Source organism: Sturnus vulgaris, chromosome 2 (assembly GCF_052056855.1).
Source record: "Sturnus vulgaris isolate bStuVul1 chromosome 2, bStuVul1.hap1, whole genome shotgun sequence".
NCBI lineage: Eukaryota > Metazoa > Chordata > Aves > Passeriformes > Sturnidae > Sturnus > Sturnus vulgaris.
In genome coordinates, this window is record NC_142244.1 from 104,159,197 (window position 1) to 104,180,579 (window position 21,383).

The following is a 21,383-nucleotide window of genomic DNA, read 5'->3' on the forward strand; positions in this document are numbered from 1 at the left end:
CTACTTTTTGTTCTGCTGTCCACTTCTATTTTTGTTGGCTCCTGAGTTGCGGTGGCTGGAGGTAATTTCTTCCCAACACTCTGAAAAAAAATAATTATTCTTCTTTAAAACTTGCAGGTTCACTTAAATGTTGGACAATATAAAAAATAGTAATGGAAATACAAAATATAGGTTTAGAAAACGGACAGTAAAGAAAAAGAGGCAAATTATAAACTATACTTATGTTTGTTACTGGGGGTTAACTTTTGTTTTTAAATTATAAATAATTCATAAAAATGTGATCCTCCAATTTCCCTTCAATAATGTTTACTAACATTTTAAAATTATAATCCCATAACACTTCGCTGAGTTTCAGGGAAGACTTACAGAAGTTTCAGTGGTACATTGAATATTAAGCAGTCAGTGAAATTACTTAGGGAAACGTGTTACTCAGTACCAAAAGTAAAGCTGAAAGAAGCAGCAGGGAGGAACCCACTTGACTTCTGTTCAAACGAGGAGTATTCATTTCACTCACTCTAGATTGAGTGTGATTTTTATATTTACAACATCTCTTTCTTATTTTATTATTTTTTATTTCTTTTTAGCAAAAGTAACTAATTTTACAGTGGACTACTATAATAAGCAATAACCTGCCTTGGACAGGTAAGCTGAAACAGTAAACAAATATTATCTTCCCCCACCAAAATAAAATGGAATAAAATCAGTGATACTCATCTTTATGTATTTTCTCCCTTTATTATATGCAAGCTATACCCTCTCTCTCTCAGCTTGTCTCCCTTTCAAGAAAGTATTCTATCTTTAAAATCCTAGCAAGGTGTAGATGAGAAAATAATTGTAATTGTTTCTGAAAAACCCTAGCTGCCATTCAACATCCTTTCCTGGCAAGGTCTGCATAAACACCACAAAGTTCCTCCATGCTTTTGTGACCTCCTGAGTAAAAGCTTAGAGAGCAGAGTGCTAGGATCTGGTCTTGGATGCACTGAGGACCATAAGAAAACACTGGTCAATGTAAGAAGCAATAGGAGTAGAGCTCTTTGAGTGGCTGAAAAATTCCAAGGTGTATAAAGAATACTGAGAGCTCCATGTTAATACTATGTAATAATGTGTCAAAATGCATCTATGAAAAGGACTCAAATACACACAGGGATTTCAGTCTGGTAAAAAGGGCAAACAGGCAGGAAAGATAGTTTTGAGAGTTGTGCACAGGACAATCATCAAATTCATGCTGACAGCAATGCAGGCTACAAGTTGCAATACCCAAAAGCATTTTGTTGCAACTTAGTTTGCAGGTGGAAGCAGAAACACCTGACCTTCTGATGAGCTTATAAATCTACTCTGAATCCAGAGTTTGTGAACTGCTAAGGCAGAGAAATAAAAAACAAAACTCTAAAGAACCTCTCAAATTCTATCCTGAGGTGGGAATGAAAGATAAGAAAAACCAAGATAAGTGCATGACCTGGTTGTGCTGGAGAAGTTTAAAGTCAAGAAGGTTGATGATAAATCTGAGATCTATCTGCAAAGCAGTTAAAATTGTACTAAAACAGATATAATGAAGAATTTTAAGCTATCAGGCATTTACACAGATAAAAGTGCAGAATGCCTTCAAGGTGAAAGCAAGACCAGCTCAGAGGCAAACAGGGCAGTTCAAGTCAGCTGCACATCACAGTACATGCTCAGTCGTGATCAAACCTTTATTCACAAGCCTGCTCATGGAATTGTTTAGGAAAATGAAAAAAGGAGATACTGTAAACTGCACTGCAATTTGGCTCATAAACACATGGTCACTAAAGGAATTTGAAAACCTCTTAAATTAGGGGAGGTTTTGGTTTTCTTAAAGATTAAATTATTATGCAAGACCAATTAGTTAAAGGAAATATTTTAGTAATTGCTTTACCATACATGTATCATTGATTTTATGCCATGAAACCAAACACCATATAAACCTACAACAGGCTAAAATTTAACAAGCTACAGATCACAACAAAAGAATTATGGGCAAAAAGGAAGATATTTGTGTATTCTAGTGGAAAATCCATTATGCAAAGTAATTTCTTAATGTAGAGAAGCAGATGCAAGAGCAATGCTTGAAAACATTAATTGATCTGCTCATTCAGAACAAATGCCTATGCAGGTGATAAATAAGTGTTGGGAACCAACTTGTGAACAGAAAAGGGAATACCATCCAAACAAGGCTGCTCTTTTATTACGAAGTAAGAAAAATAATTCAAATAATTTTTATGAGGATTGCATAGGACCCACTCCAGTGAGAAAGGACACCTGAATTTGTTGTGGGACAGGGAGAGGAGAAGACAAGTGGAACTATTCTTTAATGGTGAGGGGACTGCACTCTGGATTTCTAAGGGTGAAATAAGCATCACTGAGAAGAAAAGGGGATAAAAATTGGTAATTCATGCAAGTCTGGTTTCAGGTGGACCTGAACTGCCAAGGTGTTTTACTCGTCCTATAAGGAGGTGGGGTTTTAAAAATTATTATTTATTTATGTTTCCAATTGGTCTACATTAGCATGGAAAATGTGTCACCTCCATGAAACTTTATATAGTACTTATTTGTTCATTAGGAAACACCCAAGATAAACTTTCCTCATTCTAAGAGACACTGAATCCTCTGTGATCTCATAAGTCTGATGGTTCTGCTATAAAAGGCTAAAACTTCAAATATAGCTAAGATTTGTGTGCTGGGAGTCCAGACCAAGCATTATTATCAGAGCTACCAAACTTTCTGACATGAAAACAAAACTGGGAGAGAGTACATCTCCCATATAAGCCAGAAACTTTCCTGCTGTCTCTCTAATTGTTCTGTGACACTCATACTCCCATACAGGTCAAATATCTACCAAGATTATTAGTGGTGAGGAGAACAAATGAAGCCCAACCTAAATTCTTGCTAATCCAATACAAATCTGCATGACACAGACTTTTCTTCTCAAAAACAATTACGACAGGATATTTTGTTGTCTTCTTCAGTTGAAGGCCCAGTGCAATTTATCAAAACCTTCACTTCTGAAAAAAGGAAACATGGGAGCAAAGTACACCCAATAGACTGAACTGAAGATTTCAATACAATTCTTTCTCCTCCTCTGTTCTTCCTTTACATAAGAGGATGGTCCAAGCCCTTCCAGACACATTGATCCATGCTACAAAATACTGATATACAACTCCAGCTTTGCTGTTAGTCTTTTACCTGGCTCATTCCTACATATCAGGCTCAGTATTCCTAAGAAACAAGCATATCTTACCCCTTTGGGACACAGACACAAAACAAGACTTAGAGCTTGAAGAACTTTTTGGGAATTTAGACATTCCAAACCCAAGAATAAGATCCTCAACCCTGTCAGCAGTCCCTGACATCTCCCAGAATAAACTGTCTCACTCCATTTAACTAAATCTATCCTAGTGTCAATAATGTTTGCAATTAAAAGTCAAATGCATCATGAAGCAGAATGCCCATAATGGCATCTCCCAGCAGTGTCCTAAATATCAGGCTGCAAAGAATAGTGAAGTTCTGCTATTTCTCTCTAAAACTGTCTTGGCTTCTTGGTTGCAGAATGGTTTCATTACCAGCAAAAAGGGTAGCATATCATTCTGTGCCTTTGTATCTCTAGCCTGGTGGTACAGAGACACTCCTAAAGACCACTGTTTAGTTTCTATCTATCTTCCTCCAGCATGCTGATTATCATAAATCTCTTTTCTAGGTGGTGGCAGTGAGCCTTGCTCCACTTACACCTCTCTGTAGATATCACTCTGACTTGCTTAGTCCTGTCACACAAGAAAAACATGGTGGAAACAGTTCATGTTTTCTGACTCCAAGCCAAGGTTGACTCCCCACACAACAGAATATTATCAACAAAACAGGCAGAATCTTAATCCCACTATTTCTGCAAGGCGAGCATAATTAGATTATTTAGCTTTCAGACACAAATTTCATGGATCTCTTGACAAACAAATCCTAAACATGAAAAGGGATTAAGTGCCCTCTTGCTATAGAAACAGCTGATAAAAGCATGAATAATCACTATGATTTGGCATACAGATATTCAGAGGGACAAGAAAGATTTAGCAGCAACCTGGCAGTATTAATACTTGGGTCAACGAAGCCAGTGGAAGGACAGTCCAGCACTGAATAATCAGTTCTGTGTGCCTCGATGGCATTTTGGTACACTGCAAATCTGTATCACTGCAGACCAGGTTCCTCTGATACTGAATTAACAGTGATTGCAAAAATGCTTGAGGTGGCACACAGTCAGATAAATGGGGTCATGGTACAATCTGAACAGTCTCATTCTCTTTCATTTATATATTTTGTTTCAACTGTGATCCCTGTAACAGCAGGGAACAACAGAAGAGAAGCTGAACACTAAATGGACAGTATACAAGTGAGTTTTTCTCTCCTAAAGGTACTGTGGTTGCTCCCTACAACTGTTTAGCTCTTACTAGAGGGAGAAAAGTGGACCTGTGACCAAGTTTCTTTCTTCAGGATATTTTAGCATTGTACTTCAGGGTTTTCTCTTGTGACTGAAAACTGACTTACTTTTGTTATTCAGGTCTAGTATGTCTAGAGCATTTCATCTGAACATTCTAATTGAATTGCCAATTGTGCACAGATAGGTCCATCCAGAAGATTCTGTTATACTTTGCGCCAAAGAAACATATTTATCCATTGGGGCTCCTTTAACAATGTAGGCTTCTTGAAGCAACAGCTTATTTACTCAGGAATAAGGAAAAAAGTATTTACTCAGCATCATTATTTATTTTGGAAAGTATATTGAGGTCTTTATCCTAGATAAAGTATTTTGGAACTGCTACTTGGAATATAACTCTATGGAGATATTCTTAAGGAATGTATCAGATATTAAAGAATTCATAAAAAGGGGCTGTATGAGCTGGAAACATTAAGCTTAACACAGTTTGTCAGTTTGAATAGTGAAAATACAACAATGTGCTTTATACAAGGGAGCAAAAGACAGTTACATATTTTTTGAACTTTCAGAATTCCAGAAAACCTCAATCACTAGGTCAGAGGAAAAAAACGTGCCATGTTTCCCTGACCACAATACTTCTTTTTAACATTCAACTAGTATAATTAGATGTGGCTTAGATGCATGAGAATTTTCTGATATATAGGTTAATATGCAAATCCAAGCTACTATTAGTGAGAGTATAAAAGCTGTATTCTTCATTGTGTCTTTACACTCCATTTTGTAACTGAGAACATTTGCTCACAAAGAAGCAGAAATGGTTATTAGAGTCTTCTAGCTCTGGATTAACAGGAGCATAAAGGATCTTCTCACTGACTATGCATGATGCTGGTGTTGTGAGGGAGCAGCCAAATTAATTTTTTTTTTCTAATATGCATCAAGTGCTTCAGGAATGTCATCAAGTCCCCTAACCATCCTATATGTTCTGCCTTAAAATCTAAAAAAGAGCCAAAATATAAAAACCTCAAAGACTTTCAGATGTCAAAATGCTCTCACTCTGTCAGAAACAAACTAAATGTCCAAAATTTCCTTTTTTCCCATGCTGCCAACATTCAGCTCCACATAAAGCCCTTTCTGTGACAGAATGATCAAGTATTGCTATCCTGAGGTTTCCCAAAAGGACAGAGTTAACACTTTTCTGAAGGGTCACCACATGGGACTTCAAAGAGGGTAATGGGAATTTAAAGAAACATTTATAGAGAAAACAAAAATTCTTGAAGAAAGTGAACTAAGCACCTGTCTACACATTTGATTGTCTCAGTCACCTAGAGCAGCTTCTTTCTCTGTAAGTACTTTCTTCACAGCTTTGCTAGAAAGACTATCCACGTGCATGTACAATTATTCGTGTTTTTTGACATCAGCCAGTTAGGTACATCTGCCCAATGCACTCCCAGCTAATACACAGACTCAGCTGCCAAAACTGCACACATTTCTCCTGACAGCTTGGCACGGGTGAGCCCTGCTCAAAGCCTGGTGCAGGTGAGCTTCCCTTGGCTCCGCAGGGGAGGAAACAAAGACTGGGTACCTTCAGATAAGGGCTGAGACCCTGGAGGTCCTCAAGCCATTAATGAGCAGTTAATGGCCTGCCCACATAGACATGGAGAAAGAATCCAATGAGATACTGGAAGACCCCAGGTGATAATTCACCATTAGACCAAGAGGTGCACGTGGGGCACATGAACATCTTGTGCACAGACTGTGAGGGTGTAAAGGCCCAGGGATTTCTTTTTTCGGAGCCCCTCTCCAGAAGCATCCAGTTTGAGCTTAAAAATAAGCCAAGTCTGCCTCAAACCCAGGGTCTAAACTCTTCTTTAGTAGTTCTTGCCTTTACATCATTCAAAAGTTGAATCATGAACATCACTCTAAACAGCAGATTCTTCCTTAAAGAATGGTCCCCCTAACCACAGCATCAGATGTAGCACACACTCAGAGAGCTTTTTAGTGGGATGTTTGGTAAATATTCCACAGAATGCAGACAACAAAGCAATTAAAGTATTTTAAGCTTCATATTACAGTTTCTTTTCACACAATCAAACTATATTTTCTTCCACCTGACAATGGCACACTTTCACACTTCATCCATATTCCAGCAGATTAAACTCCAGTTTTTTCCAACTGGTGTCTATATTAGATGACTCCTGGACTTTAATGAACATAGGCCATTTGATTTTACAGCATATCTTTGCAAAGAAATAAGTCCTTTTTTAAATTTTGAAAAAGATTTTACCTGTGAAAGGCTTCTGCAGCAAGATTACAAACCCCTGTATTTAGATGCTGTGAAAAGCATATGAACTGCTGGCATCTTAATTCTCTCCGTCTAGACAAAGTCAACAATCTCTAAATAAAAGATGATCCTCCAAATAAACATCCTGTTGCTACAAAGCAAAAGACTGAAGCCTTCATCCCGCTGGAGCTCCTTGGAAATGAACACAATTTCAGCCACCAGCATGACCCTTAACACAATTAATAAGTTTGGACAAAGCAGACAAGTCAGGAGTGAAGAAGTGGAGGCCTTATAAATCCTCATGTACATCAGTCCACTGGGAACTGGCTACAACACCACCAGAGGAAAGCAATACTCAAGCAGTCTACAAAAATATGTTGCCTGAATGTTAAAGGCTTTTGGAATTAGCATGCATATGCAGAAAAACTAAAGGTATCTGGGGGAAAATGCTTTCTAGTGTTCAATTCAGGAGTTATTCCTTGAATACAAAGAAAAAGAAAGAAAAGACCAGGTGTGTATAAAAATAGCACGTCAGTCTAAATCCTACTACATTGCAGAGAATGGTAAATAGGTTGTGGTTACATTACACCACTCTTAGTTCACTTGGTGCCCTAGAAATACAGCACTGATTGTCAGAGCATCTCGTAATTACTGTATCTGTCATCCACTGTCACAGCCCTGGAATCCAAGCAGACAAGCAAGCAAGCAAGTAAACAGAGCAAAGGAAACAGAACTGAGGTCCCCAGACAAGGGAAATTTTAGAACAAAACATGATTTTTCTGGGGCTTTTCTTCCTGATTCATCACTGATTTTTATTCTTCTGATGTAATTCTTTCTTACAGTTGACAAGAAGTAAAACAATATTTACTCATTGGTTAAAATGCTTAAACTACAGCAAGCCTAAGAATAAATTCTTTGAATGCTTAAGGAATAGTCACCTTTTTTAATATTAAAAACTATTTTATTTTTCAAAATAACAGTAACTTCTGAAATATTTAATAGAAGAAGTCACTGGTGTTTTACTTAATTACATCAAAAGTATTTGAAAACCATAGAAAGGGAAATCCTTGAAAATCACCTGCTGGATAGACAAGGAATTATCTATGTGATTCTCAATGCTTGTGGCAAAATAAAGACAAAATGACAAGCCTCCTACTACCTTTGGCATACCACTGTGAAGGATTACATACAGAAGAAAATGGAGGGAGAAAGGAAGGCCAGGTTGATTTAATCAGTATGTGTTGACACTCCCTATTGGCTCAGTCTGTTACTCCAAAACTAAAGATGAGTTCTTTGGTGGATTTTCCACGTGTGTATTTTCTTTAGGAGAAGGCACTAGGTCCTGCAATTAAACTTACTTTATTGCTTTTATCTTATATGAATCAAATTTTATCTACTGAATATGTTACTCAAAATTGCTTATCATTTTAGTGATTATTTAGCATGATTTCTTACTTAACCACTGAAAAGCTAAGAAATCTTAAAATTTAGGGTTTCATACTGCCCCTTGCTCTGCTGTGACTACATGAGCCTCACAGCTTACAGGTAATCTACTTATGATTCTTAGTACAATGACATTCAGCTGGTTTTTGTCACTGAGATGTAAAACGACAAGATTTAGTGTTCTGATGTAGTTATTCAAGATGGAGTTCATTTCATTCAAACACCAACTGTGAGCCAGGTGCCAGTCACTGCAGGCTTCCTTTTTGTCACTGGAGGTAAAACAGTTCTTTTAGCATGTAATTCATCTTTGGGATAAAGAAAGCTCCCGTCCTAATAATGCTTTTTAGTCTAAAGACTGTGAAGAAAAACTGCTTGCTGTCTACAAGCAACATCATAGGCATCTAAATTCAATCACCAGAATCCCATGATAGCTGCTATTTTTAAATATCTTTGTTGTGTAGCCCATGCATTTTACCTGCCATGACAGCAGCCAGGTAATCTATCTAAAGATCTGTCCTTATCTATCTGGATCTATATATCTATAGATTAGCAATAAATCTATAAATTCGGCTACCTAATAACTAAATAATTAAATAATGATGTTGTGGCATATGGTGTTGTCTTTATAAGCCCTATATTATCTCTTCTGTTTTGCACAGCCAATTCACAGCAATTTCCATTAAAATACATACAATTTAAAAAGTTGCTGGTTCTGACTCCTGAACAAGATTGAAATTGCAACCTCACTGCACACTCAAAACTAAAACTGAGATTAGGAAGAGTTTACTGTTTATCCTTTAAAAAATTATATTAACTTGGATAAGTAACTTATAAAAGACAGAAAACAAAGATTAGGATTTCATCGTGGTGATCAGTGGAGTTGTTCAGAGATCTAGATCAAGGCTCTTGTTTTCCACACCCTCACAGATGACCAACCAAAGGGGAAAGACAAAAATTAAGTTCATGTAGAAATAAAATGACACATTTGGAGGAAAAAATGCTATCTTAAGACAGAAAGACAGGCTTTGAAACCCATAGTTGTAAATACTTTGGAAAGCAATAAAGAGCAATGGAAAGTGCTATCAAAATGCTGCATAAATTCATCCAACACCTTGGCCATTGTGTATGGTTCTCACCTCCTTTTGTCCTCACACACAAACCACCCGAGTTCCCAAAGGGACTGAAGAAGACAGAAAGTCACCAAGAATGGTCAAACATATGCAACATTTTCCCCTCATTCTGGGGAAAAAGGATACACACAGGTGACAAAAGTCTATGAAAATCAGGAGAGAAGGTAGATAGGGAGGAGTCACTCATTAACTCTTCCAATAATAAAAATTCAGGGCTATCAGATGAAATTAGCAGGTGCCACACTCAAAACAGAGGGAGGTAACTCCTTCCCACAGTGTGTGATCCAGCAGACTGGAATACTTTCACAGGAACTACAGGTACTAAAATATTACGTGCAATAAAAATGTGACTACTTGATTTGCCAAGGAACAAAAATCCATTATAGTTATTAATACAAATATCAAAATCATTAGAGGCTGTTAAGGCTCCCCACAGGAATTTCTTTGTACAATCTTTCCAATATGTTTCCAGTATTGACCTCTCATGGAGGCAAAACGTGAGTCCAGGCACAGTCCTGATCTGAACTGCAAATTTCCCTGGATCTTCCAATTTCCAAGAAATATTATTCTTTAACATATAGAAATGGAATATTGAATACAGGACTCTTCAGAAAGTAAATTTAAATAAAAGGAAGATATAAAACCAGTGATAATTTAAGGGAAACTTCAATCTCCTATTCCTATCTCCCCCCCAAGTATTATCAAACACACTAAGTTCCTCAGTTAAAAAGAAAGCAAAATCATAGAGAGAACAAAGATATATGGAGAAAATAATTAGAAAAGCCTTCAAAATTTTACAGTTCTATGATAGGAACCCTACAGAAATTTTCAATGGAAACATTTCAAAACTAAGGCATGTTTTATGGTATGTATATAAGTATACTTTCCTGGGCCATCTTTTGTGGCTGCCACAGAAGTGAAAAACCCACTATGAATCTAAAAGATTATAAAAATCAAATACTGGATTGACAGTCAGCTATAGCAATGAAAAAGACTAATCCACAGTACAGAAATGTATATTTACATTTCCTCTTTAGCCACCTCAAACATGTTATGACCTGTAAGGTGGATTATGTCCATCACAACACTGCAAAGTGAAACCTTGTATAACTTACCAACCTCCTGAATAAACTCCAATTTATTTCCAGTCAAGCTGTCTGGAAAGGCTTTGACTGTTACTAGCTTTTGCTGAGAAACTGCTAGAGATTTAAGACATCTTGAGATGCACAATATTTCTAAGTATGGGTACAAACTGTTCTCTCAGTGATGAAATTGATGTTTATGCTGAACTCTAACTGTTTGTATAGCCCACATTCATGTAATTTATATTTCTGCATTTAAAGGAGGCTCAAACTTTCATAATGGGGAAGACTTCTAATTAGAGAGGCTGCTTCACAGACTCCTAACTTCCCATTTGCACTGACAAAACATCTCTTCAGCAATTTCAGAACTGCTTAAATGGAAAATTACTTCTGTTCCTGTTTCCAGCTGTTGAGTTCCATTTAGAAATGACCTGAGCCAGCACCAAATGTCTCATCTAGCTACCCAAGCACTAAAACTACCAGGTATTTGGGAGACCATCAGTCTTCAAACCACAGATGAAAAATATCTTCATTAGTATTATGCAACTCACCAGAGAAATCTGTGCTATCTGAAATGACATTCAAAGAAATAAATAGGTAAACCATGTAATGCAATATTTTTGGTTTAACCTCTTGTATGGGAAATCGGGTAGAAACAAAACCATGAACAGTGAAATATCATTCCATTGAAACTCTGGATAGTTTGGAGAGCAGAACAGTGCACATTTTGCTTTTGCAGTGTTCTCCACAGCTAAACCTCTTCTACCAGCAGGTAAGTTCAGACTCTAAAACTGTTGTAACTTCATATTTTGACAAGTTCTTAAAATTCGAAATTACGGGCAGGGAGGGGACTGGAGAGGCTTTTTTCCTACCAACACACTTGATGTGTTGGACAAAAGAGAAACCTATATATCTTAACTTGCATGTATTAAGACATCAGTATTTCTATAAAATTTGGACTCCTGACATTTGATGCTATCAGGCTGTCAGTTTCAAACCATTAATGAACTAAGAATCTGCCTTCCTAAAAGGTTAATGGTGAGAAAGTGAACATAAGAGTTTAGATTAGATAGATGCTGCTGAAACAAATGGAGCGAGACATATTAGAGCCACTGATGAGTAAAACCACTTTAGTAAATGAAATAAAAGGCAAACACAGAATGAAACCCACACAGCACACTCCCAGCTGCCTGATCTCAAAGCTCTGGAAGCGTGCACATCAAAATGAGCATGATGAACAAGCTCATTTTCTTTTTTCCTCAAGCTGCAGATTTGTAATGCTAGCAGGTGCTTTTGTATCAAAAGTACTTTTTTAAGCAGAAAGACTTATTTCTTCCCTGATTTATTTTTCATTCTCCTTTTTTACTTTCCTTCATATAAATGTAAAGAAAAGTAAAAAAGGAGAATGAAAAATCATGAAAAATGCCCTTGCTCTCCTTTGTCGTGAATTTTACCATTTACAGGTTGTCATTCACAATTAATTTCTATCTCTTCTAGGAAAAATACTTTAGTCAGTCTGCACTAAGTGAATGAAATTCCCTCCTACTCTCCCAGGAGAACCATGCCTGTCTAATTGCAGCTGGTAACTTGCATGATCCAGATTGCACCATCCAGCCTAGAAACCATGGTTATAAAACCTTCCTCTTTTACAACAATTATTGACCCTTACAACTGCTACATGAATCTCCACTTCCTTTTGCAGCAGTAGGGAAAGCAGTGCAGCTACTTCCATCTCTGAGAAGAATAAAAAAATCTATGAAAATAGTAAGAAGGGAAAGCCTCTTCTTTAATATCCTCCTCTTTAAAGTGGCAACAATACTTTTTTGCTCTTTTGTAAAAGTTATGATGTTGTCAACGAAGTTACAAGGAGCTGTTCAACGATATTTTTAAATTCAATTGTTATAAACAAAAGAACAAACCCATAGTGTCAGATTGTCCCAGATTTAGTGCTGACAACAATGATTTCTTCCAAAATTTCTCCTCAGATTAAGAGAATAAAAATTCAAATTTTAAGATTTGGGGTTTTTCCTCTCACCTTACGTTACTAAAATCAGAAGTTACTGAGGAAGAATGGGGAGATATTTTTATTTTCAACTCTTACAAGGAAGACTGCAGGGCAACAAGTGACTCAAAACACAACAGGAAAATGACTTTTACCATGTGTTTCAGCTTTTCTTTCCAGCAAGTGCTTTAGGTACTGAGACTGCTGCAGAAGCAAGTATCAGCTGTCCAGGGGGAGGACTGTGCTCTTTGTGTGGCCAGTGTGTGGCAAAGAGCCAGCAGAAAGCAGCCACCAGCAGCCCCTGCTTGGCTACTGGGTACTGCTGCATCAGGAGCTCCTCCCCAGGAGCTGCCCTCTCCCCCCTCTCCTTAGCTTTTAGTGGGAAGCTTTTATACAGCACTTAGCCAACTAACTGTAATAATATGAGCTCACATCTCTAGTATTTGAGGACTATTTTAGAAACACAGAATGCCAAGAACCTCCTATAGAAATGCACACAAAGCATTAAATAAAAATGCTTCTTAGAAACTGGCCTACAGATTTTTTTATCTTACCAAGTGCCTGGCTGATCTATGATCCTTTCACACTCCTCTTTTCCTCTTTTCCTCATTTAAGGCAGAAAACAAGAACGACACCTGGCACATTTTAGGACATAAGGCAACTCAAAAACACTTGTTGCTTCATATCTGCACACAGCTTACTGACTTCAGCTGTGAAAAGCCAAAGTTGAGGGAAATTTACATTTTTGTAGTAAGAGCTCCCAAAGTATCTGCAAATAATTAATCAGTTTACTAGGTATCTCTCTATTCAGCTTTCTATAAAATTTTTCAAGCATCAGTTGATTCTAGTTGCTTTTTTCTTGGGGGAAAAAGAAAAGATAATTTTCATATAGGTTTTATTATCATAATATAATTTTCTAAAACACTCATTCATATCAATTTTCCTCACTTGGACAAATGGCACCTCACACAGAAGAGGAATTAGTAAAGCTCTTCCTCTTTTTTCTGCCAAGAAGAAGTACAGTTTTGTTAGTGTATTTAGGAAGGAAAAAACACACAGTGGGGGTGGTGAATTTTCACTTACTAAGCAAACATTTGAAAGAGCAACACATCCTAAAGACTTTAAAACTTTTCTTGCTTAACTCTAAACGTGTATTATTCTTTAGAGTAAGAAAATTGAAACCACATCATATAGAAATAGAAAACACGTGTGCAAGCTTAATGGCCAAATAGGCAGAAATGAAAAAATACAAGCTAAATAGAGCCAGGAGAGACTATGTTTTTCACAAAAGCAATCCCCTATTCTAATATGGACCTCCATAGCAGGAATGGACTTCAGGATCCTCAGCATTCTTTTTCCTTCTTTTATTTTTACCTACCCATCATTTCCAAGGTGTGCAGAACAGCCAGAGAACCTTAGAGGTGAAACCTGTGCTATGCAGAGGATATATTACGATACAGTTTTAAACAGCCACAGAAACAAAACCCCAACTAATTGTAAAATAAATACCTCCTCTCCCATTGTGAAGCCAAGCTGCCTTTCAGCAGCTTGAAATGTCCAAGCAGAGTCCTGGAGTCCTGCCCCTTCCTTGCATGAGCTCAGCTCAGCAGAGCCCAGCCCTGACACTGACTCACAGGCCGGGCCATCCCCAGGAAACAAAAGTTCCACTTGTTTATTTCACAGGAAATCTGCACCTTTTCCTACCTCTCACACTCACAGCAAGAAGTTTCCTCTCCTTTCCAGCTTAGACTTTCCTGACTTCTTGAGACCAACAGCTAAGAAAAGCAGGGATGTGAGTGACGATTTACAGAACTTTTGTGAACAGCCCAGGCAGTAAATTTTGCAAAGAACTCTATTGGCAAATGAGCTTATGACAAATTCTGAATGTATTCTTTCTGGGGAAAAAGGGTTGAAATTTTGTGTAACATATGTCTTTGTTTTGGCTTTTGTTTTTAAAGAAAATGTTCAAGAAACTGAAATATCATTAACATGATGCTCTGATCCATTAAAATCTTATAAATTCTTAATGCTGTCTCCCTACAAACATTCAACTTTAAAATGTCTGAATAAGGACAGGGGAGGGAAAGACACAGATGATTTGGAAGAAATTAAAGATTTATATTTAAGCAAGCCACAAGATACTATATACTCTAATTTCCATTTGACTATTAAAAAATAATCCTCAAAAATATCCTAGGAAAAATATAAAGAAAGAAAACATTCCAGAAAAAATTCACAAATAGATAACAAAAGATGAGGGCACATTTAAAGGTTACATTCAGTTTGGTTTACATTAATCAGCCTTTTTATTTACGTAATTTTCAAAGTAGTGTAAGTAAATTTCAAGGCAGGTATTTTTTTTTTCATAATTATTTCTTCACTTTTCAAAGTTAATGTGTTCGAAGAATATCAGAAGTTATTTTATTAGAATTTCTTTATAATCTTGTCAAAGCTATAAAACTTAACAACTCAGATGTAGAAATTAGAAATCAGTTATACCATCTAACAAAATCCAAATGGATCAAGAAAGAAAAAATACCTTTTACTGAGAAACACTAGGAAAATTTATAAAACTCTTTATTCCTATACTCTCAATTACCCTAATTTAAATCTTTTCATATCAATGTATATACATTAATTTTGCTTAAGTAGATTTTATTGCTATTAATAAACATATCATATTGATTCAGGAACCAGTCCTCTTGAAGCTCATCAGACAGTAACTAAGCTAATTTGCATGTCAGTACTATTATTTTCTGAAGCATTTTCTCTGCACTATTGAAATATGAGACAAACGTTCCTAGAAATTCAGTTTATGTCTCCATTAGGTATCCTCTGGAACTCAGGAAATCAGCTTTATTTTAATATGTAAGCAAAGCATTTTTGGGTTTTTAACAATTCTTATTTCAGAATGCCTGTTAGGATAAAAGGCCTGGTAATGGTACAGACTCAACTGAAATTCAGAGATTTACAGTGACTTGCAAGGTAATGATCACCAGCTGGATCCAGAGCAACTTAAAACATACAGACTTTTATTGCCATCCTATTATGAAATAAAATTGCATTAGCTTAAACCTACACATCCTGTTTTTCTGACTGGAGCATCCTAAGATTTCCTAATCAAAACCATGACTGAAATAACAGGAGTTTTCCTTCCCACAGAGCACTCCTCCAGGAGAACTCAATCTGGCAGAAGCCCAGTGCTGTGCCCCAGGAGGACAGATCAGACCTTCCACACTACTTCTAGGAGTATTGTAGTACTATCAAAACTTCTTACACTAAACTGCTTCTAATTTAAGATGTTCTTCAAGCAGCTTCAGTCAGAAACATAAGTTGAAAACATTTTCATGTGTACGTTTGGTGTGTTTCTTTCACACTGACAAATCTTTTCTGAATAAAGTCCAACTGTATACACGTAAAGTCTTGTGGCATGGACAACAACTAACTTGCAATTATTTAGAGTCAAATAGCTGCTTTAATTAAAAAAAAAAAAAATCCTAATAAAACATCACAGGCAGCACAAACCAGCGTGTGGGTAACATCCTTTGCCAAAAACCAGTAGTGCAGGCTGATGTGTAAGCTGAACCCTGACATTGATAGCTGGACAACTCTGTTCAGACAGCTTGAACATTTTAGAAACCAAACAGAACTTGAAAGCACAGCTGTGATAGCATGGAAGGGAGGGAGGCATACAGGAAGGAGATCAGGAGTCACTCTTCACTTACATGGCACAGTTCAGTGACTCAGCACAGAGTCACTGCCACCTTAAGTTATCAAATTTATACCTTCTTTAAACTTAATTTTGCATTTCCCATTCTATTTCCTTAGTCCTAGGTCCTGCTTTGAGTCTGCCTCCCCAAAATGGGGCAAGCTGCTTTTCAACTCTCCCCTGTCAATCTTAATTCCCCTACCCCTCCTTCTTATTCCTCCAGAATGGGGTAGTAAATCTTATAAAGTATTTCTTTATAATGTCTCATGAACATCAGCCACCATTTGCAAACCTGTACTATTTTTTCACATAATGAAAGTAACACATAAATCGTGTTTCCACAGTGAACTCAAGGCATGGGAAATTCCACCAGCAAAGGAGTGAGACCCTGCTTCAGGCAGCCCTGCTCTCATGACAGCTGCAGAAGGGGTCAGGGTCCTTCTTCCCCTGCAGCTTTCCTCACAAGATGGCACTAGAATAAATGGTTAGGACAGGCATGCCAGACTGTAGCAGACAGAAACTTCAAAGCAGAACATGAATGTAGCTTGAACAGATGAGTGCCTCTCTGTTCCTACACGGAATTCAACAAACTGCTGATGCTTGCCACGTCTGCTGCTGCCACCGCCGATGGCTGTCTCTGAAGAAAGGAATGCAGCAACCTGTGCTTTCAAGTGCAAAGTGCTGCACACACACTCGGTGCTCCCACTGTGTGCTCTCTGCCTCAGCAGGTGTTTTTAATAGCGTTCCTAGTCAGTACCAGATGGATTTGCTTGCATCCATTTTTAATGTCAAGATTTTGAACAGTGACTCCAACATTTCTATTAGGGGAGCAAGAACTTCCAAAGGCGTTGGAGAGGCAAAGCGAGCGGCAGCGAGGCACGAGCTGCAGACACACGTGGCACACGCAGCCAGGGCTGGCCACGCACCGTGGGTGTCACAGGGCAGGGCTGGCAGAGCTCAGGCACATCATCAGCTGCCTTGGAAACATCAGGAGCAGCCTCCAACTTGCGCTCTCAAGGAGTTCTCTTTAAATGACAACTGAAAATTAACGGGCAAAAATATTTCCTGCAAGCAAGCAGGCAGGAACTGACAGACAAGTGTGCAAAGAGAGATTCTCACCACAGTGTCTGGGTTCTCAGCTTGCTGGCTCAAAATAGAAACTCAGACCTTGCAGGTATTCAGTCACAGAGTTTACAAACATTTATTTTATCATGAAGGACGGGTAGACTTAATAATTGACAAGAGCTTCTAGCCTTTCTAGCCCTTGTATCTACTTCCATTAGTTCTTCTCCATTTCTCCTCTCCAAAACATATTAAATATATTTTAAAAATAAAAATTTCTGTATGAATTCAGTGCTTTGCAGTAAGGATCTCTAAACACCAGTTAACTAGATCTTATGAGTTCCTGACTCTAGAGCCATGACAGCCTGTCCCTTTATATTAAATCATTACAATTTAATGCAACTGTAATTCTCCCTGGGTTGATGGCTGAGTATATAATTAACACAACGTTTTGGCAAACAGTACTGTGATCTCATCAAAGGACGTTCATGAAATCTAGCTCTGATGAAATCCACCACTGCTGGCTAGCTAAGAAAGTTTTGCTGAAGAAAGTTACATACACATCTCAAGTGGAAAATGAAAAAAATATTCTCAATAGTCTCTTCTGAAGTAAGGGCAGTTTTCAGAAAGACAGAAATAGCTTTTGAAAACCTTTTGTTTTATATTCACCTATCATGGCCTTCAGCATTTCCAAGCTGAAGCCTCAACTCATGAATCAACCTGATACAATTAACTCAGACTAAGGAATGTATTGGTTGAATTAATTTTCCTGTACTTGTAGAGGTCTCTTCTTAGAGACAGGAGAGTTAAAAATGAAAGCTTCTTAGAACAACAGAAGCACACACAGATCATATTGGAAGGAAGTCCAACAAAGCAACAGAAGCTTTAGATAAGCTACTACAAAATGAAAAAGAAAAAAAAAAAAGTAAGCAAAAGCACCTGTTTAAATGTGTTGAAGCTGCAGAGCAGAAGAGAGACGTGTGAGACAGGCATTTCTATTTGACCATAAAAGTTGTGCTGTTTCAGGAGTGGTACCCTGAATTTTCTCAAGGGACACAACCTGTCTGTATGCATGCTGTATTTCTTCTAAAAGCTCATCTCTTGGTGAGTCTTGACTATGACTATGTGAACCAGTTCATTTACATTTATCAGTAATGGAAATTTGTCAGAGCCAAGCCTCAGGAATTTGATTCTGCTTATACACAGTGGTCGACTCGTCAGCATCAACAGGCAATGAAATGGACCACAAAGCATAAGGATTTGATTCTTCTATTTTTCTAAAAGAGCAGAGCTCTGATAGCACTGCTCAAACTAAACTCCCACAACTGCATCATTAATTTCCCGAGGATGATCTGCCTCTGTGATTCTTTGAACAAATAACAGCTAAGCAATGAATTCTGCACACCAATAAAACCAATGGGGTTTCACACAATTCCTCAGTCTTGCCTTTTATTGAGAGTTTATTGATCACCTTAAAAGACAAGGGCGATTATGCCCCACATTGTTACCATTGAGCAAATACTTGAAGCACATTAAACTGCCTGGTGATTTACAGGAGAGCCTAATGGCATCTGCTTCTGCTCAGCTGGCAGCAAACCTTTCTGCCTTCATGCTCCTGCCAATATTTGTGTAAAAGCCTTTTTAACACCCCAGTAATTCTGTATGAAATATGATCTAACCTTATGATTCATAAAATTGAAAACATATTAAAACTCAAAGTGATAACACCAAAGTAAGACCCTGCTGATTCTTCTGTAAATGGGACTGACATTTTACATGGGAACTATCATGTTATAAATAATGCCACATTATAAAATCCTCACTGTAGCTTATTATGCTTTTTAAAAAACAACTGTTGTTAGGAAATATTTTAAATAAAAAAGTTAAAATTATCATTACAGTAATATTTCATCAACAACTCTATCAAGAAGAAGCAACAAAGAGTTTTAGGGTCTCCAAATTTCAGAAAGCATAAAAAAAATTTAAAAAGAGGGAATAGAGGAAAGCATTTTTTCTCCTTCAGAAGTTTACAAGTTATTGAAAAACTAAGGCGACTTGTAAATGAGAAATACACATAACAGTGCGAAGATCTCTTTAAAATCTACAATGCTTGAGAAAAATATGGTCCTATTTGGAACTCTTCATGCATTGCTACACTTTGAACCAGTATGCAGAGTTTTTAGGCTAAATTGGACCTTGCTTAGGATAGCCAGCTTAATGCAGGATTCCCTTACACTCAGCATTAAATGGTAAAGAACATGGCAGTGACGAGGAAGGAATTTCTCACAGCCAGGAAACAAATGTTTAGGGAGGTTCATGGTCTGCAGTCCTAACAGATGTGGTGTCACTGACTCATGTTTTAGTGCTGGTAGTAGGTAAAGACCTCAGTGCTGAAGCCTCTGAATGGCACCTCTCAAAAGTTAACCTAATCCTAGACAGGAAAAACACATCAACAGCAAAGAAGTTTTGCCCTTAGTTATCTACACATTTCAAACACAAATGATGGATTGTGTTCACAAAATCAAGCCATTGTTTTCTACCATGCCAATTTTAGGAGAATCTGAAGACATAGGAAGGAAAAGTCTGTGTTATAAGCTTCCTGAAAACTGTATATTCCATTTTTGGCTGGGTAAAAAACCTGTTCGTTGTTTGTGAAAAACAAAGGTAAACTTCACATTATTATAAAGTGGAGTAAGATTTTCCTCCAAGGAATAAAGGTCACTTCATAAGGATTTTTCAAAGACTTCAAATTAAAGGAAATGCTTCTGCAAAGCCCCCTGTGTGAGTTAGGAAGTCCACCCAGAAACAGAAGGCCAGCAGGGTACCATGCAGGCCTTGAAGAAGTCAGCAATGGTCAAGCAGTAATACAGTCTAGGTTTTTTCTTTATTTAGATTATTCCAGCTCTTCCCTACCCTCTTTATACCAAGTGAAAAATGGTCACCTGCAAAATATTAACCAAATGTCCCTCAGCATAATCTAATTCAGAAGTTTCCATCTCTCTCTGCAGGACCTCCTCTTCTCCTGGAACTCAGGGTGGATATGGGAGTAGGTGCTGTGCTATAAATCAGATCACTGAAATGATCTAGGTTGAAAAAAAACCCTTGCAGGCCCAAAAACTGAATTGCTGTAGTGCCTGTTTCTACAGACAAGTGGACAAGCATGAATCCAAAACTGAGAAGTTGCCATACCAGGTATCAAGAGCCCAGGAGTTTCCTAAAATCGCCATTAGGGGCAAAGAAAATGCATCATGTAACGATGTCCATAGCAGAACTTGAGGCTGTGGAAGCCTCCTAACACTTCTCAGCACATCAGGAACTCTATGCAAATCTGACTGTTCACTTAAAGGAAGGATTTCACAGATTTTTTTTTTTTTTTTTAGTTGTGACTTCATTGGAAACCATGCATTTTTTGTTTGTTTCCTTAAAGAACATACTTGAGAGCAATCAGTTTTTAATTTTTATTTTAGCATGCAGCTAACCTGACTAGACTCCATTTTATGGTCTGAGGCAAAAATAAAAAAAGAAGAACCTTGTCTACAGAAGGATTAGGAAATAATGACCATAAAGCTTCAAGTCTTGGCCAGTGACAACTTAAAGTTTTAAGATAAAAACTTCTTTAAACCAACACCAAGAGACAATTAAGGAATGACACATACCTTATCCACTGGAAGGAAATCGTTTTCAACTTCTATTGACCTTGGTCTTAGCTTTATGGGTTTGTCTTTGAAGATATCTCCAAAGCCAACACCTTTGACCTTTTTGGGTTGGATTGTCGTGCCTCCATTGGCTCCTTCTGATTTTGTACTGCAAGAGTCACCACCATCACTCTCAGAGCCTGTAGCATCTTTTAGACCTGTGAAAAGGAGGGATGAAAGAAGGTGTGAAGCTCATCATTTTCAGATCAGATTGTGACTGGAAAATTATCCTTCCCTCGAGGAAAACAAAACCACAAGAAACAGGTAGAGAAGATGCTCTCTGTGCCATGCACTCATTTTTGACTGAAAAATGACTTTATTTCATCACATTAGTGTACTGGTTAGAAATTACACCAATCCACAGATCCACAAAACATGCATACTCCAGCATCAAAACTTCACAAATAAGGATAGTGATCCTTGAGTATCAAGAAAATCCTTATTCCTCAGGTAAAACCTCTTGGAAGAGACAATAAAGGAAAAGTCAATAAAGGAAAGAGTTAAATTCAGCAGTGAGGCACCTATTGTATAAAGCCACTTT

The 21,383-nt window shown here is 37.5% G+C and overlaps 1 protein-coding gene across 10 annotated transcripts in view; it reads right to left on the reverse strand.

Annotated features, from left to right (window-relative positions):
- The window catches only part of SH3KBP1 (SH3 domain containing kinase binding protein 1), a 207,554-nt gene that overhangs the window by 57,687 nt on the left and 128,484 nt on the right, over positions 1-21,383 (reverse strand). For all 10 annotated transcript variants that reach the window (XR_015801775.1, XR_015801773.1, XR_015801771.1 and 7 more), the window contains 2 exons: positions 20,804-21,000; positions 5-80 (listed from right to left, as the gene is read on the reverse strand). Coding sequence is in view for 4 of the 10 variants with exons in the window: in XM_088160253.1 (XP_088016379.1) it covers positions 5-80; positions 20,804-21,000 (273 nt within the window). In the remaining 6 variants the exon portion in view is untranslated. The remainder of the gene's footprint in view (positions 1-4; positions 81-20,803; positions 21,001-21,383) is intronic.